The 15,886-nt window shown below is 43.5% G+C and overlaps 1 protein-coding gene across 7 annotated transcripts in view; it reads left to right on the top strand.

The window, feature by feature from the left end:
- eya4 (EYA transcriptional coactivator and phosphatase 4) overlaps positions 1-15,886 on the top strand; it is a 460,934-nt gene that overhangs the window by 322,939 nt on the left and 122,109 nt on the right. For all 7 annotated transcript variants that reach the window (XM_078542404.1, XM_078542397.1, XM_078542398.1 and 4 more), the window contains 2 exons: positions 8,609-8,789; positions 13,446-13,582. In XM_078542404.1, the coding sequence (XP_078398530.1) occupies positions 8,609-8,789; positions 13,446-13,582 (318 nt within the window). The remainder of the gene's footprint in view (positions 1-8,608; positions 8,790-13,445; positions 13,583-15,886) is intronic.

Below are 15,886 nucleotides of genomic sequence, written 5' to 3' on the forward strand. Positions count from 1 at the left end.
CCTTTTCCTCATACCCTTGCACATTGTTTCTATTGAAATAATCATCTAATGCCCTCTTGAATGCCTCAGTTGAACCTGCCTTCACCACACTTCCAGGCAGTGCATTCCAGACCCGAACCACTCGTTGTGTGTAGAAGCTTTTTTCTCACATCACATTTGCATTTATATATTTGTACGTATGCAGTCCTAAAAAGGGGCAATAGGTAATGGTCAGAAAATGGATTTCTGCCTATTTTATTTTCTAAAATCTGAGGATGGTAGCTCAATTGTCGCATCCCCATTAATGCCACTCTCTGAAAGCAGCTAACGCGAAATATCTTTCTACGGTTTACAATTATGCTTTAGTTTCTCAAAAGTAAATGTCTCAGTGTAAGATCATAACTTAAAACAAATGGTGTTTAAAATCTTATTTGACTGGGTTTGGAAGTGAGTGTTAAGTTTATTTCAATTATATATTTTTTTGATTCTACTTCCACGCACTCCCCTGACACCACTGTGGTCACAACCCACTTTCCTGTGCTGAACTCATTACGTGTGCAGGGAAGACTCCCAATTTGCTTGCAACTTGCTTTCCTACCTATCTTTGTTTCATCAGCAAATTTGGCTACAATGCACTCAGTCCCTTTATTCAAATCAATAATATAGGTTATAAATGTTTGGCACCCAGTACTGATCCCTGTGGCACCCAATTAGTTACAGTTTGCCAACCCTGAAAATGTCTCATTGATCCTGACTCTCTGGCTGGAATTTCACCCCAGGAGCAGGCCGGCAGGTGGAAGAAACACAAATTCGGGTGAAATGGCAGGAGCATGCACCCATCACCTACCCACCTCCACAGGTGTTTCACCAGCAGCAGGGTAGGTGTTGGGCACCTGCCTGACCTTGGGCCGAGTGAGATACTTAAGTGGCCAATTAATTGCCAATCAAGGGCCTCCTCCTGCTGCATCTGATATTTTACCAGTGGTGGGGGTGCCCACGCCAAATATCAGGGTTAACCCAGATAAAGCCTGGCTGTGGGCTCAGGGGCGGGGACATGTCAGTCCTGTTTGGGCACCATCAACAGAGGCCCTCCCAAAGGCAATGGCCACCCCTGCTTGTCTCTCCCCCAACAGCTTCCCAATCATAGCGCGACCCCCTGCCGCCCCACAAACTATAATCCTCGCCGGGGGCCTGCTTAACAGATCCCAGCAAGACCGTCCCACCTACCTTCGTCTTTTGCCTGCATTGCTCTTCATCATCAGGGACTGGCTGCAGTTCCAGCAGTGGCCACCATCCCTGGGCACTGTGGAGCTGCAGCCATCTCATTGGTTGACAGCTCTTGGAGGTGGAAAATCCTCCCATATGAGGGTGGAAGCCTGATGATTGTAAAATATGGTCATGACCTCCTGGGAGGGGGCTAGCCCCCGAATTTTCAGCTGGTGGCAGGGCCACTATCTCTGTGAAAAATTCCAGTTTCTGTTTTCTGTTAGCCAATCCACTATCCGTGCTAGTACATTGCCCCCTTTTATGTGGCACCTTATATTATGCCTTTTCGCAAATACGCTACACCTACTGGTTCCCTCTTATCCATCCTACCCATTACATCCTCAAAGAACTCTAATAAATTTATCAAACACGATTTCCCTTTCAAAACTCTGCTTAATTGAATTCTGATTTTCTAAATGTCCTTCTACTACATCCTTAATAATAGATTCCAGTGTTTGCCCAATGAGAAATGTTAGGCTGACTGACCTATAGTTTCTTGCTTTCTGACCCTGTCCAATCTTGAATACCCCACTATTGGGCTTTCTCCCGCAACATTTTCTACAACAGGTTTGCTACTGCTGCCTCAACATCAACCAACAAACGTCTCCTGACAGTCTCTGGGGTCAGTGGTAACTGATATAGAATGGAGAGAAATAGGCCTGGTTCCCTGGCCTTGCTTCGCTCACTGTCATTTAAATGCTATGTGGAGAAGAGTCAGATAATAAAGGTACTTGAGGAAGTATGGGGAGAAAGTTCATGGCAAGGATGCGCATTAGACCTCTCACTCCAATTTGTCATGATTTTTCCACCATTATTCCGCCTGATTTTAAGTCCTAAATGTTGCATTAAGGAGATAGGTCTGTGCATGTGTGGATACATGCAAAGACGAAACTGTCTCCCAAATAGTAGACATTTAAATATTTAGAAAGCGGGGATAGGAGAATTTCCATTGTCTAAACAATGATGTTAAGTAAGTTTACAAAATGGGCCGTGGTTTCTGCGGTATCTGAGCACTTTGCAAACCAAGATAATATTGCACTGGATGTAGGCCCCATATAGCACCAAGCTGCTTTGCTCAGAATCAGTTCAGGCCTTCACTCCAGATTCAGCCTGCCAGTCTGACATCTGTGCAAAGCTGAAGTCGCTTTACATAGATATTCAATTTGCAGTGTTAAAGCAGCTCCATGCAAGTTTCTGCATTTAACATACATCATGGAGATCCTCATCTTCTACCATTTGCTCTCCTGTTTTGAACACAATGGGGCATAGGTTCAGTATATTATGCAATATCATTTTGTCCAACGCAGTATTCCTAGGGAAAAATGGTTCAGCCAGTATATCAGTTCCATTTTGTAGCTGCTGAGAAAGTACTCACAACATTGCAAATTTATGAGTTAATCATGTACTTGGCAAATGTCTTTGTTAAGCTTCTTAAGTGTAGATATTATTTCTATATATAAAGCACATAGTACATGGGCAATACCTGAAACTTCTCTGTATTTTTATGGAACAATTCTTCAAGTGTTTTATTCCTTGCTGAATACAAAATTTTACAGCTAAGAATACAACATTCTTTATTGCCATCACACCTATCAGTGACTGATACCTCATGAGGAAAGTGTACTATTTTATTTAATGAACTTCATACTTAACAGGTAATATGTCTGATGTTCTATTTATTCTTCAATTTTTCACTAATCCCTCAACTTCTTAAGATCATGACACATACTGAGGTACAATCCACAAACATTTTTGCCCTTCTGTTACCTCGCTCAAGTGACCATTCTTCACCTGTGAATCTGGCCTTTTTAATCATTACGGTCATCACAATGGAGCTTGGTTTTTTTGTCTTCGTCAAATGTGCATGCATGCGCATTCCAAGAAGGGTTCCAAGAGATAGAGTGAGGAGTACAAAACCTGACCAATTTCTTTCACCTTCCTCAGCTCATGGAAGCTGAAGCCAGTGGTGCTCTTTTTTTTAATTCATTCACAGGAATATAGGCACCTCAGGCAAGGCCAGCATCCATCCTTAATTGCCCTTGAGAACGTGGTGATGAATCTCTGCAGACTGTGTGGTGAAAACACTCCCATAGTGCTGATAGGGAGGGAGTTCCAGGATTTTGACCCAACGACAATGAATGAGATGTGACATTGTTCCAAGTCAGGGAGAGGAACTTGGAAGTGGTGGTGTTCCCATGCACCTGCTGCCCTTGTTCTTTTCTTCAGGGTGCTTGGAAGTGCTGAGGAAGGAGACTTGGTGAGTTGCTGCAGTGCATCTTGTAGATGGTACACACTGCTACCACTGTGCATCGGTGTTGGATGGTATGCCAAACAAGCAGGCTGCTTTGTTGTGGCTGGTGTCAAGCTTCTTCACAGAATCACAGAATTTTAACGGCACAGAAGGAAGCCTTTCAGCCTACCGTGTCTGCACCGGCTCTCCAAATTAGCATTATGATTTAGTGCCATTGCCCTGCCTTTTCTATTCAAATAATCATCTAAAGCCCTCTTGAATGCCTCCATTGAATTTGCCTCCAACACACTTCCAGGCGTTGTATTCCAGACCCAACCACTCACTGTGTGAAAAAGTTTTTTCTCACGTCACATTTGCTTCTTTTGCAAATCAGTTTAAATCTGTGCCCTCTCACTCTTGACCCTTTTACAAGCGGGAACAGCTTCTCCCTATCTACCCTGTCCAGCCCTCTCATGATTTTGAACATCTCTATCAAACCTCCTCTTAGCCTTACTGTCTCCAAGGGAAACTGTCCCAACCTCTCCAATCTATCCTCACAGCTGAAGTTTCTCATCCCTGGAACCATTCTTGTAAACCTCTTCTGCACTCTCTCCAAGGTGTTCACTTCCTATAGCATGGTGCTCAGAACTATATACAATGCTCCAGCTGAGGTCTAACAAGTGTCTTATATAAATTCTCTGCTCTTGTACTCTATGCCCTATTAATAAAGCCCAGGATACTATATGCTTTACTAACCACTCTCTGCACCTGTCCTGCCACCTTCAATGATCTATGCACATAAAACCACAGGTTTTTCTGTTCCTGCACCCCTTCAAAATTTCACCCCTTATTTTGTATTTTCTGTCCATGTTCTTCCTACCAAAATGCATCACCTCACAGTTCTCTGCATTGAACTTCATCTGCCACCTATCTGCCCACTTCACCAACTTGTCTATATCCTCTTGAAGTTCCACATCGTCGTCCTCACATTTCACAACACTCCCAAGCTTCGTATCATCTGCAAACTTTGAAATTGTCCCCTGCACACCAAGATCTAGATCATTAATATATATCAGCAAAAGCAAGAGTCCCTATACCGACCCCTGGGGAACTGGACTACAAACCCTCCTCCAGCCCAAAAAATATCCATTGACCATTACTCTCTGCTTCGTATTTTTCAGCCGATTTTATATCCACGTTGCTACTGTCCCTTTTATTCCATGAGCAATAACTTTTCTCACAAGTCTGTTGTGTGGCACTGTACCAAATGCCTTTTGAAAGTCCATGTATACCACATCAACAGCATTACTCTCATTGACATTTTCTGTTACCTCTTCAAAAAACTCTAGCAAGTACATCAAACACGATTTCACCTTTAGAAATCCATGCTGGCTCTTCCTTATCACCCCATATTTTGCCATGTGAGCTGCACTCATCCAGGCATTTAAACACAGCCCACCCACACCCCTCGCTGAGGCCCCAATCCCAAAATTATCTCGGCTCCTCGGTGTGGTGGGACTGCCTGTAGTCCCAGCAGTGGCCACCATTTCAGGCTGGTGCTGCTGGAACTATCTGATTGGCCAATCACTCTCTTAGGTGGGACTTCCTCATGACAAAGGGATGGAAGTCATGCCTTAATGCAATTAACGCTGCTTCCAGCATTAAATGCATTGGGGCAGCTGTCAGGATCATAGGTGGGCTCACCACCCCGCCCCTGACATTTTAACAGGGGGGAGGGGCCCTGGACCACAGCACCCCATAAAATCCAGCCCATTGAGTCATTTACAACACAAAGGGAGACCATTCGGCCCATTGGGTCCGTGTCTTTTTTATTACTCATTCACGGGATGTGGGCTTCACTGGCTCAGCCAGCACTTATTTGCCATCCCTAGTTGCCCTTGAGAAGGTGGTTGTGAGCTGCCTTCTTGAAACGCTGCAGTCCATGTGGTGTAATTACACCCACAGTGCTGTGATGGAGAGAGTTTCAGGATTTTGACCCAGCGACAGTGAAGGAGCGGCGATATATTTCCTAGTCAGGATGGTGAGTGACTTGGAGGGGAACCTTCAGGTGGTGGTGTTCCCATCTATCTGCTGCCTTTGTCCTTCTAGGTGGTAGTAGTCGTGGGTTTGGAAGCTGCTGTCGAAGGAGCCTTGGTGAATTTCTGCAGTGCATCTTGTGGATGGTACACGCTGCTGCCACTGTGCATCGGTGGTGGTGGGAGTGAATGTTTGTGGATGTGGTGCCAAACAAGCGGGCTGCTTTGTCCTGGACAGTGTCCAGCTTCTTGAGTGTTGTGGGAGCCGCACTTATCCAGGCAAGTGGAGGATATTCCATCACACTCCTGACTTGTGCCTTGTAGATGGTGGACAGGCTTTGGGGAGTCAGGAGGTGAGTTACTCTGACCTGCACTTGTAGCCGCAGTATTTATATGGCTAGTCCAGTTCAGTTTCTGGTCAATGGTGTCTCCCAGGATATTGATAGTGGGGGATTCAATAATGGTAATGCCATTGATCATCAAGGGACAAAGATTGGATTCTCTCTTGTTGGAGATGGTCATTGCCTGATACTTGTGTGGTGCCAATGTTACTTGCCACTTGTCAGCCTAAGCCTGGAAATTGTTCAGGTCTTGCTGCATTTGGACATGGACTGCTTCAGTATCTGAGGAGTCGCGAATGGTGCTGAACATTGTGCAATCATCCATCCCCACTTTTGATCTTATGATGGAAGGCAGGTCATTGATGAAGCAGCTGAAGATAGTTGGGCCAAGGACACTACCCTGAGGAATTCCTGCAGTGATGTCCTGGATTTGAGATGACTGACCTCCAACAACCACAACCATCTTCCTTTGTGCTAGGTATGACTCCAACCAGTGCAGAGATTTCCTCCAATTCCCATTGACTTCAGTTTTGCTAGGGCTCCTTGATGCCACACTCGGTCAAATGCTGCCTTGATGTCAAGGGCATCCACTCTCATCTCACCTTAGACATTCAGCTCCTTTGTCCATGTTTGAACCAAGGCTGTAATGAGGTCAGAAGCTGAGTGGCCTTGGCGGAACCCAAACTGGGCATCATGAGCAGGATATTGCTAAGCAAGTGCTGCTTGATAGCATTGTTGATGACCCCTTCTATGACTTTACTGATGATGGAGAGTAGACTGATGGGGCGGAAATTGGCTGGGTTGTATTTGTCCTGCTTTTTGTGTACAGGACATACCTGGGCAATTTCCCACATAGCCAGGTAGATACCAGTGTTGTAGCTGTACTGGAACAGCTTGGCTAGGGACGCGGCAAGTTCTGGAGCACAAGTTTTCAGTACTATTTCTGGAATATTGTCGGGACCCATAACCTTTGCAGTATCCAGTGCCTTCAGCCATTTCTTGATATCACGTGGAGTGAATCCAATTGGCTGAAGACTGGCGCCTGTGATGCTGGGGACCTCCAAAGGAAGCCGAGATGGATCATCCATTCGGCACTTCTGGCTGAAGATTGTTGCGCTTATCTTTTGCACTGCTGTGCTGGGATCCTCCAACATTGAGGATGGGGATATTTGTGGAGCCACCTCCTCGAGTGAGTTGTTTAATTGTCCACCGCCATTCACGACTGGATGTTGCAGGACTGCAGAGCTTAGATCTGATTCGTTGGTTGTGGGATCGCTTAGCTCTGTCTATCACTTGCTGCTTATGCTGTTTGGCACGCAAGTTGTCCTGTGTTATAGCTTCACCAGGTTGACACCTCATTTTTAGGTATGCCTGGTGCTGCTCCTGGCAAGCCCTCCTGCACTCCTCATTGAACCAGGTTTGATCCCCTGGCTTGATGGTAACAATAGAGGGGGGGATATGCTGGGCCGTGAGGTTACAAATTGTGTTCGAGCCTAGGAGTGGTTAGATTCTCTCAATGGTTTAGTCATTGCCTGGCATTTGTGAGGCATGAATGTTACTTGCCAATTAGTCTAAATCTTAATGTTGTCCAGATCTTGCTTTGAGCAGGCATAAACTCCTTAGAATCTGAGGAGTTGTGAATGGAACTGAGCACTGTGCAATCAACAGTGAAGGTCCCCACTTCTGACCTAATGGTCAAGGGAAGGTCATTGATGAAACAGCTGAAGATGGCTGGGCCTCGGACACTACCCTGGGGAACTCCTGTCGTGCTGTCCTCAGCTGAGATGATTGGCCTCCAATAACCAAACTAACCTTCCTTTGTATCAGGTATGACTCCAGCCAGTGGACAGATTTCCTCCCGATTCCCGTTGATTTCAGTTTTACTAGGGTTCCTGATGTCACGCTCAATCAAATGTTCCCTTGATGTCAAGGGCAGTCACTCTCACCTCATGTCTGAAATTCAGCTCTTTTGCCCATGTTTAAACAGGGGTTGCTCATTTAAAACAGAGATGAGGTGAATTTTTTTCTCTGAGAGTCGTGACTATTTGAAAATCTCTTCCTGAAAAGGTGGTGGAAGCAGAGTCTTTGAATACTTTTAAGGCAGAGGTGGAGAGATTCTTTATAAGCAAGGTTATCGGGGGTAGGCGGGATGCAGATTTGAGGTTACTATCAGATCAGCCATGATCTTATTAAATGACGGAGCAGGCTCGAGGGGCCAAATGGCCTACTCCTGCTCCTTGTCTGTATGTTTGAACGAAGCCTGTAATGAGGTCTAGAGGTAAGTGGTCCTAGTGGAACACACAACAGAGCATCTGTGAGCAGATTACTGGTGAATAACTGCCACCAGATAACACTGTGGAACAACCCCTTCCATCACTTTGCAGATGACTAAGATTAGGCTGATGGGGCAGTAATTAGCCAGATTGAATCTGCCCTGCTTTTTGTGGACAGGGTATATCTGGGCAATATTCTATTTTGTCGGATAGATGTCAGTGTTGTAGCTGTGTGGCATCTTTCACACCCATCCCGCAACCCCTCAATTTACACATGTATATGCAAAATATTATCCCAGTTGATTAGGAATATCCCTTTTAGTTGTTGTATATATTACCTCTGTGCACAGTGTGATTTTATCCCGCTAAATACATTTTATTTATGACCACTCTAGCAATTTTTGTTACACTGACTGAACAGGGTAAACATATGATTGGTGAGATACAGGAGATATTACTTAAACCTGCTTGTTGCTATTTTAGGATTACCCTTCCTACACAGCATTTGGCCAAAACCAGTATGCACAGTATTATCCAACTTCAACATATGGCACATACATGACCTCGAATGATACTGTTGATGGTACCTCTTCAACGTCAACAACTTATCAGCTACAAGATCCTTCTACTATCACTGGTCAGCCCGCCACAGATCTTCCTGGAGGTAAAGAACTTCCTTTCCCTTTGTGCTGTAGTCAGTTTTTGAAGACAACTGAAAGATCAAACATCATCATGTTTTTGACAAAGGAAGAAAGTGTCTGGTTTAAGTTAGCACAGTAACAGACCTTATTTTTATATCTTTGACTACAAGTGCCTTTAAACTGTTCTACAGTGCTGCAAGCAGCATACTTTGAATCAGCATATAAATAATGTGAGATCCAAAACAACTGAACTTAAATTCTCCTACGATTTATGTGTCTGGGGGTGGGGGGTGGGGGGGTGGGTGTGTGTGTGTGGAAGGGGTGGGGGGGTTGTAAGGACTTTTTGTAGTTGTACTCTGTGCAAGGTTCAAGATACTATTTTGAAAGTGTTGATTGGGAGGTAGGGAAAAATAAAAAAAATCCAGCAGCTTGGTTTACACTTGTCAAAACAAACCCTTTAATGCTGACTACTGCACTTGCTCCTCTAAAACAGAAACATATATTTGTGCAGTTAGACTGACAGAGGGAGGGCTAGTGCCTCAGATTTGGAGATTTTGTTAAATGAGTTCCAGTTGGGACTGAATCATAAGCACAAAAGGCATGCAAACGCGCGCACACACTAGTGGCAGTTGGATTGTGTGGGTGTAACATAGCAAATTGTCTTTGGTCCAAGCGGAGAGCAAAGCTCAGAGGACAATAACCAATGCTGTTGATAGATTTGTATGGTTCAACATTTTATTATATGGTGTGTGATGTTGAGGTTTAGCTATAAAGTGAATACAGCCAGGCCGAGTTAAACAGAAGCAGGTTTCCAAATTAGTAAATAACAAACATACATACACACAGCAAACTGTCTGAAGCATGTGTTCATAATTCAGAACAAATAGAAAAAACATAAAGTATGTCTTTTTGAGATTTCAATGATTTTTTTAAAATTCATTTTTACAGTTAAAATGCATTGTAAACAGTTCAAGCTTCTATGTGTGCTGGTTGTGGTTTAATTATCTTTTGAAGGCTCCATACTGTTTTTAAAATGAAGCTAATACTTTCCATTAATATCAGTGTGAAAAAGGCATACTCTATTATTCCAGAGTTTGACTGTTTTAATTGTAGGTATTTGAACTTTGATATCAAAGCTTCCTCGAGAAACTGGAACATTCTTGAATCTCAAGTCACTTTTTTTCCAGTTGTCTTTGGCAGCCTTACAGATTTTTGATTAAGGAAGCTTATCATTCTTCTTCAATCACAGACATTTTCTTTTTCCATTCCAGAGAGTTAGACTGTTTTTCATTATTGAGACATAACAATAAGTGCTTTAAAACCTGTTCTGTTTCCTGTTAACATTTTTCTGTAACACCCTTCAGTTACACTCACTAACCGTGGGTAATTATGTGGGATTCCTGGCCTGTGTGGTCTTCAGTTGCTCTCACTTAGATACCCGACTAATATTATCCATCTTGGGCATGAATACTTACATAGAAGTGCATACCAGAAATGCAATTTTATTTAAAACCATTCAACTTGCAAGTCTTGCAAGATTTCCCCAAAAAAATGTGTGCACATGTGCATGCGTTCATTTTATGATTGGCATTCTCAGTCACTTCAGTTTTGTCCACAATATTAACATTATTGTTCTCCTTGCCTTTTAATTGAATTTAGTAATTGAACATCATTAGATTTTGGAGGTTCCCTGTTGCGGAAGAAGCTGTCAGTGTGGGCAGTAAGACTAATCATTTCAGTATTTAGAAAATCAGATTGAGGCATTAAGTCTAAAAGAATTTCCAAATGTTAGTGCCGAGAGTGTGGGGAGGGGAAATGGGGCACTGGCGGGGAGAGTTGTTGTTGGGTTTGTATGTGCATATCGTTGTTTTAATCATTTAGCATCATTTCTGAGCATATGAACTGGATCTTGTCAGTTTTACTTTACTTTTTCAGGCTAGACATTTTATTGGAGTTAACAACTGTATTTTCGTTTGGAAGCTCAGATTAGCCTATGGCTACATGGAGATCCTCAGAACATATGTAACCCACTTGGGTGTGGGTGTAACGTGTTAAGATTTTTATTCGTAAAAGGAGTCCAATGAACTGAGTGTAAGAGTAGAACTGCAGACGCTGGTTGGAGTAAAACTGCATTCCTCGCAATCTTTGATTATTTTCTGGTTCCAGCTAGGGCTTACAATTTAGTTTAGAGTTAGGAGTGGATTTTCCACCAGTGGCACTAAAGCTGTGAGGACGGTCCATAAGTGTTAGACAATTGACCATGGTCATTTCAGCTGAAACTCCTGGGGTCTGAATAATTAGTCATGCACCATCGTTGAATATGGTGACAGCTGAGACCTTGCAGAGTTGGTGGCGGGACGGTGGGGGTGGGGTGGGGGTAGAATTTCTGGGGCTGCTGCAGATACTTTAACAGCTGCAGCAAAAGTAGGTGGTTAACTGTGGGGGGCAAAAAGGGCAAAAAATTGAGGCAGCAAATGGAGAATCTAGGCAAGTGATTGAGCAGCACAGGAACTGATCTCCCTGCAAAACCCGGAAACAGATGCTGGGGATGACGGTTACTGTAACAAAGATAAGGTTATTCAACAGTGCCATATACCAAATAGCTGCTACAAGCTAGCATTCCATAAAGTGTTGGCCACTGCCTGTTATGCATTTACTGCTGATCCATGCAAAGCCCTCAGACAACCTTACAGCTCTTCCATCCCTTACCATGCATGCCACACATTCAAAGTGCAACTTTCAACTAAAGCCCTTGACACACTGACATCTTAAAAGAGCTTCACACAGCAAATCATCTTAACACAACTTAGCTACGTGATTTACTTACACACACTGGAATGTGGGATAGGTATTCGGGAGTCACTCTGTGCTCTTGAAGCTTTCCACATCTCAATACTACTACTCTGTTTGCGGAACAGGGTTTTCAAATCAGGGGCTGGCAGATCAACATAGAGAGAGGACCTTGCAATTTCACGCCCATGAGTCAATTCAAAGATATCTTGCTGGGTATCGTTAATGGTGAAAACATGGAGGGAGTGATTGAGGGTGAAAGTGAAGATTTACTCCAAGCTGTGCTCTAGTGTCATCCTGTCCTTGTTCTTTTACCTCCCCCAGCTCAATCACTTACATTCAAACACAAAACTATCAGGCACATCTTGCAGGCAGAATTGCAAAATGTGTCCCTCTCAGTGTTTGTATTTTGCATGTTTAATGAAGCACCCACTTTATAAACCAAGCAGACATTTGCATGCAGGAGTTCTGAAGAAGGACCAGGCTAAATCACTAAAGATATGGAACCTGAAAATCCATAGGCCTGGTATTCCAGCCTAAGTATATAGAATCGGATGGTAGACTTAATTTTAATATTGTGGACAAATGACTATGGCACTGGAAGTGCATCACTACCCCACATCACAACCTCGGGCCTTGCCATCCCCCATCAGAGAGATGATGGAAATTCCCTGCTGACCCTCAGATGGACTATTTCTGCTGGACAATGAGCTGGCTCTCCTGCTCTCACTCAGCATACTGGCCCATTACCAATGTGGAAACTCAATTGTTTCCTGGAGGAACCCCCACAACACAAACGGAAAAGAAGGAAATTAACAGGGAAGGCTGATACCCAGCACATAAAGAGAAAAAGAGTTGTGTTTGTATAGCATCTTTCATGACCTGAGGACATTCAAAACACCTCACAGCCAATTAAGTACTGTTGAAGTATAGTCATTGTTGCAATGTAGGAAACGCAACAGCCAATTTGCCCACACAAGGTCCCGCAAGCAAATGACTAGATAATTTCACAGAAGTGATAATAACCAGCTAATCCTAATTTTTTTAGTGTGATAAAAACAGAAAATGCTGGAAAAACTCAGCAGGTCTGACAGCATCTGTGGAGAGAGAAACAGAGATAACGTTTCGAGTCCTTATGAGTGTGGTGATGGTTGAGGGATAAAAATGAGCAAGAATGTCAGAGAGAACCCCCACCGATTATTGTCTGAAATCATGGATGGAATCTTTTGCTTCTGCCCGTGAGGGCAGACAGAGCTTGAATTTTAACATCTTATACAAAAGATGGCACCTCCAACAGTGCAGCTTTCCTTCAGTACAGCACAGCACAGGAGTGTGATCCTAGATTTTATATTTGAGTATTTGAGTGGAACTTGAACCCACAGTTGTCTGACCTAGAGGGAAGAGTATTAAATGAACCACAGCTGATCCAGTTACTATACTTCCACTGACTTTCACCAGATTTAATGCTTAAATGCGCCAGAATGGCCACAGATATTCAATCCCAAGATCTTCCTGTTTCCCCCGTACATTCATTTTGTGCTCATGGAACAATTCCTAATGATCGACTATTCACTTCAGTTGTCTTCAGATTCTGTCCATCCAAATGTGTATAGCAAATAAATAAAAAAAGAAAGCTCCACATCACAGAACGTTAATAGTTCTGGCTGTAGCGACAGTTAAATAAATTGCCAAACTGTTTGTTTTTCTGTGCCTGGTGTATTTTCTTTATACATAATTATTCAGCTGCTGAACTGCTGTCAAACTGAATGCTGTACAATCATCAGAAATCACTTTGTTTCTGCAGCAGTGTGAATTTGTGGTAAACGCTCATACCTTGTATGCAGAAAAACTCAAGATGATAGTTGTAATCTGAATGGTTGCTTTTACAGGGGAGTTTGATACTGTGCAGAGCCCATCAACACCAGTCAAAGACCTGGATGAGCGAACGTGTAGGAGTTCAGGGTCAAAGTCACGGGGAAGGGGAAGGAAGAATAATCCATCACCACCTCCTGACAACGACTTGGAGGTATGCCCTGACTTTAATTGATGAAAGCTTAAGATTACTTGTATTTTGCCATAAAGGTTGGAAGGCAGGCCTCATTATACTAATGTAGAACTACAGCTAAACATTCTTTCCAAAAACCTGATTCATAAAATAGTTTTCAGCCGAGGTTGGTGTGAGGTGATTTTATTCCTGGTGGTAATGGTAGTGCAACAAAATGATGGTTTCAGCAAGCACTTCGTTTTCAGACTGTATATTACCTTCCATTGTTTTCTGAGTTTAGGGCAACGCAGCAGGAGAATAAAGCTGAAATTATTAGGAGTGAGGTGCAGCAGAACTGAAAATTTCTGATAAAAGCTTCATTGCATACAATAATGCCATGAGCTCTACTGCAGTTACATTATTAGGACTGTGGACTATTGCAAACAATTACTGTACAAAAAAAAATTCAGAATCAAAAGCACCAGTTTCGACATTGAGAAGTATGATTCGTTGAGAGTTTGTTCTGTTAGTGTTTATGTATTGCCATAATAAAGAACTGAATGGTGCATTCAACACTATCAGAAAATATATTGTTTATTATAAAGGGCGCTGCAATGTTTTTCTGTAAACTTTTATAATGATTTTACCTTCCACCCCTCACCCCTCCGCCCAGCATTTATACATATTCAAAGAAGAGGCTCACTTAGTAAATGCACTGTCTAATATGGTTACTGGGCTATTTAAATCACAGAAATCTTTGATTCAATTCCTGGCTTGTGCTGAATTCGCTGCTGCCAAGTAGAGGAGGATTAGGAACACAGCAGTTGGCTGCGTCACCCAGTGGCTAAGCAGGTGAACAGAACTCCTGTAGGCAAGAATGCATGTGTGAGGACAGAATCAGGCTTAACAATGCTGCCAGGATTGAATAACCTGATGCTGCTCATTTTAGGGGAGGCAATAGCATAGTGGCATTGTCGCTGGACTAGTGATCCAGAGAGCCAGGGTAATAACCTAGGGAATCCCACCATGGCAAATGCTGGAACTTGAATTCGATAAAAATCTGCAATTAAAAGTCTAATGATGACCATGAAACCATTGTCGATTGTTGTAAAAGCCCATCTGGTTCACTAATGTCCTTCAGGGAAGGAAGTCTGCTGACCTTACCTGGTCTGACCTACATGTGATTCCAGACCCACAGCAATGTGGCTGACCCCATGAAGTCTCATGGCATCCAGTCATACATGGACAAGGAAACCTCCTGCTGATGAATCAATACTCCTCAATGTTGAGCACCACTTGAAGGAAGCACTGAGGGTAGCAAGAACGCAGAATGTACTCTGGGTGGGGGACTTCAATGTCCATCACCAAGAGTGGCTCAACAGCACCACTACTGACCGAGTTGGCCAAGTCCTAAAATACGTTGTTGCTAGGCTGGGTCGGCAGCAGGTGGTGAGGGAACCAACAAGAAGGAAAAACATATTTGACCTCATCCTCACCAACCTGCCTGTGGCATTGTCACCGGACTAATATTTCAATGACCCAGGGTAATGCTCTGGGAACCTGGGTTCGAATCCCACCATGGCAGATTGTGAAATTTGAATTAAATAACAATCTGGAATTAAAAGCCTGATGATGACCATGAAACCATTGCCGATTGTTGTGGCTCACTAATGTCCTTTAGGGAAGGATATCTGTCCCTACCTGGTCTGGCCTACATGTGACTCCAGACCCACAGCAATGTGGTTGACTCTTAAATGCCATAGAGTCATAGTCATAGAGGTCTACAGCACATAAAAAGGCCCTTTGGCCCATCGAGCCTGCACCGGTCAAACAAGTACCTAACTATTCTAATTCCATTTTCCAGCACTAGGTCCATAGCCTTGTATGCCATTGCATTGCAAGTGCACATCCGAATACTTCTTAAATGTTATGAGGGTTTCTGCCTCTACCACCCTGATTGAGTTGGCTACAATGAGTTCCAGATTCCCATCACTGTCTCACATCACCTCTAAACCTCCTTCCCCTTACCTTAAATCTATTCCCCCATGGTTATTGATCCCTCCACCAAGGGGAAAAGTTCCTTCCTGTGTACCCTATCTATGCCCCTCATAATTTTATACACCTCAATCATGTCCTCAATTTCCTCTGCTCCAAGGAAAATAACCCCAGCCTATCCAATCTCTCCTCATAACTAAAACTCTCCAGCCCAGGCAACATCCTGGTAAATCCACTCTACACTCTCTCTAGTGCAATCACATCCTTCCTACAATGCAGATTCCAGAACTGCACGCAGTACTATCAACATCCTGGCGGTTACCATTGACCAGAAACTGAACTGGACTAGCC

This window comes from Cetorhinus maximus, chromosome 5 (assembly GCF_964194155.1).
Source record: "Cetorhinus maximus chromosome 5, sCetMax3.hap1.1, whole genome shotgun sequence".
Taxonomy (NCBI): domain Eukaryota; kingdom Metazoa; phylum Chordata; class Chondrichthyes; order Lamniformes; family Cetorhinidae; genus Cetorhinus; species Cetorhinus maximus.